We start from the raw sequence: 3,058 nt of genomic DNA, 5'->3' as shown, positions 1-3,058 counted from the left end.
CCAGAGTTATTTTTTTTTTTTTGAAGCGCGGCCGAAGGCCGCCCACGCAAAAAGGAACCATCCACCCACCCCAGTGTTGGACCGACCAGAGTTATTCTTTTATAGGTTGTTGATTCTCGTATTTGGGGTATAATCTGTTCACTTTATTTCATTTAGTTATTTTACAAACGATGTCGATAAGGTAACACTGATTATTTGACTTTTAAATTCATTTGTTATTCTTAAATAATCATATTTCAACAATAATTTAAATGTACATTAAAAGCAATTTTTGCACTATATTATATAAAATAAATGTGTGCAAATGAATAAGTGATGTGTTAGTGTATATAACTTTAAAAAATTTAAGTGAAAAATTAATTTTAAATACCAGAAATATGTAATTAAAATATTGCAAAATTTCAACTTTAATCGCGAATATCTCGAAAGCTATAAGCTTCCTGCTTCCTTCCTATAACCATATATATTCGTGATCTGGAGAATCTCCTCTATTCGACCATACCCATTTTATTCTCGAAATCCTGGGACGGTATACTAAAGTCTTCCCTTTTCGTCCTTCCAACATTCGCAAAACCAATATTCAAATGAGCTGTTACGTTAATGGTTATCGTCCCTACTAGAATCATGACATAACTTTTCCCCATGTTTTTCTTTTACATAAATTTTGTCATAACATTGTCAATAAATTATGAAAAATACAGGGATGATAGCCAGACGTTTTGCGAATATTTATAAAAAAAAAAAAACAATTAAGCAAACCGGTTGAGTAGTTCGACCGGAATCATTCCCCTCAGTTTAAAAAATGCTTCCTTCCTATAACCATATATATTCGTGAAAATGTGTTTTGATTATTATTTTTGGGTCTTTTTCAAAACCTTAAAATGGTAAAATGGAATTCTACATTAATTCTAAGGGCATAAGGGAACAACGAATCAAAGATTTTGACAAAAGATTAACCTACGGACCCTTAAAATGAAATTAAAGCAGGTTTTGTACTATTTAATGCAAAAGAAATGTGTAGACCCGAATTATATAAAAATATATGTGTAAAATTCATTACAAATTCAATGGACACACCTTTTGAACCTTAAATGCAAACATCTGAAAAACCGTAAATCACTATTAACAACATATATTTTCTTAGACTGGAGAATCTCCTCTATCCGTACATTTCAACCCCGAGATGCTATCTAAATCCTAGCCAATGTAAAATATTGAAGGAAAGCATTTTTTGCACAAATTAATAAAAAAATAAATAATTAGAAGATAATGAGAATCCCAAAAGATCTTTATTACTCATTACACGACAATGAACTTAGTTATGACGTCATAATCTTCTTCCTTATTTTTACGTCATTACAAAATATGGTAACACTAGTTTATTGCTTGTTTATAGCCACTTTTTTATTTTATGAATAAATGGATTCTAACTAAAGTTTTATATGGAATTAGTTATTTTTGCACTAATGTAAAATAAATGGTTAGAAAAGATTTAGTGAAGTGTTAGTGGATATAAAAGTTAAAAATATAACCATAAAATTCATTATAAATGGGAAAAACACGCATTTTAAATAGTTGATTTTTGAACTTGAAATGCAAATATCTCAAAAACCATAAATCAGTGGCAACTATATACATATTTTCTTAATCTAGAGGACCTCCTCTATCCGTCATACCCATTTTAACCCCAAATTCCGGGATGCTATTCTAATTCGTAGCCATATTATCATAGTTTTACTTTAGTATTTTTAAAATAAATCACATATTATATATACATAGTATATCCCTTATACACATCACTTATACCGAAATTAGTTCTTTTTACTCCACAGCCAAAGTCATCAGAATCGTGCAAACTTAATATAACTTGTTCAGGGTTTAAAAACTTGTTTCTTCAATAACTAAATAATACTTACATGATAGGGGAAGAAGTAGAGTAAAACTTGACAATAAAATTGCATTCAACCAGCGCAATATGAGATAGCCACACAAAACAACACCAGCAAGTAAATACCATTTCTGCTGTGGATTTTCTTGGATAATACTTGACCAATTGGCAAAAAGCTTAAATTTTGATTTAGGCTTCTTTAAGAAAAATCCGAAGAAAACCACTGTTATTAGAGCTTGTACCGTAACTCCGCAAACAATTTTATGAGGGTTTAATAGAATCATCAAACCATAAATAACCAAAAATAGGAGAAAATAGTTTGTTTGATAATATAGTAAGTTTTTTACTACACGATTGCCCCACTTCTCCACATCTTTTAAATTTGGGATTTGAAAACGAGCAGACCCTAATATAAAGTCATCCAAACTTCGTAAAGGAGAGAGTTGTATGTTCTGGCCGGAAAATGCGTCACCAGACGCCATTCTCAAAACTTCAAGTTGCCCTCTATGATGAAATCAAATTTCAATATTACAATATAGATACTTTTGTAATAATCTTTAATATAACTAAGGAAAAAGATAAATCCTCCAACAAATTTTGTTAAACGGTTTACGACAGAATACAGTATCAATAAAATCAAAAGCCAACTAGGTACATTAACCTTAGTGTACTGTAAAGCGCACTATCATTGGATAAAGTATACGGGGAATCTCGATAAGCAAAATTTTATGGTATACTATTTGATTGCTAACCGTATTGTCTGAGGAGATTCCATAATGCTTATGAAATGCAATATATTGAATATCAAATAGTATGCCATCTTTTGAAGCATTGAAGTGTCACTTTAGGAGTTTGACAGAACAGTTTTCATTTCTACGAAAATTTCGGAAAAGCAACTCATCCCATTTACACATATAACGACGGCAGTTTCATTTTGGTAATTTTAAATTTAGTAAAGCACAAACCATTTTCAAAATGATATAAAAAAGGTAAAAAAGTCGAATTTCTGTATAAGTATGTACGGATAGGGGACCTTCTAACGATTCTTTCTTTAATTTTTTACAATTATGAGAAAAACGAGCGTTGCCACATCTTAAATAGCAATTATGTTGGATTTTTAACGACAACCACTCTGACAAAAAAAAACCGTGGTCGAGCAAATACTCGGGG

At 30.7% G+C, this 3,058-nt stretch overlaps 1 protein-coding gene across 1 annotated transcript in view; it reads right to left on the bottom strand.

Moving 5' to 3' along the window:
- LOC108965991 (PRA1 family protein 3) overlaps nucleotides 1-2,573 on the bottom strand; it is a gene marked incomplete in the record, with an annotated part of 5,989 nt that extends 3,416 nt beyond the window's left edge. Inside the window, 1 exon segment of the mRNA XM_018928685.1 lies at nucleotides 1,917-2,573. Coding sequence (XP_018784230.1) covers nucleotides 1,917-2,370 — 454 coding nt within the window.
- Nucleotides 2,574-3,058: the final 485 nt, after the last annotated feature.

The sequence above is a fragment of the Bactrocera latifrons genome, unplaced genomic scaffold (genome assembly GCF_001853355.1).
Source record: "Bactrocera latifrons isolate USDA-ARS-PBARC rearing strain unplaced genomic scaffold, ASM185335v1 scaffold_1528, whole genome shotgun sequence".
Taxonomy (NCBI): Eukaryota; Metazoa; Arthropoda; class Insecta; order Diptera; family Tephritidae; genus Bactrocera; species Bactrocera latifrons.
This window is presented reverse-complemented; position numbering and strand designations above follow the sequence as displayed.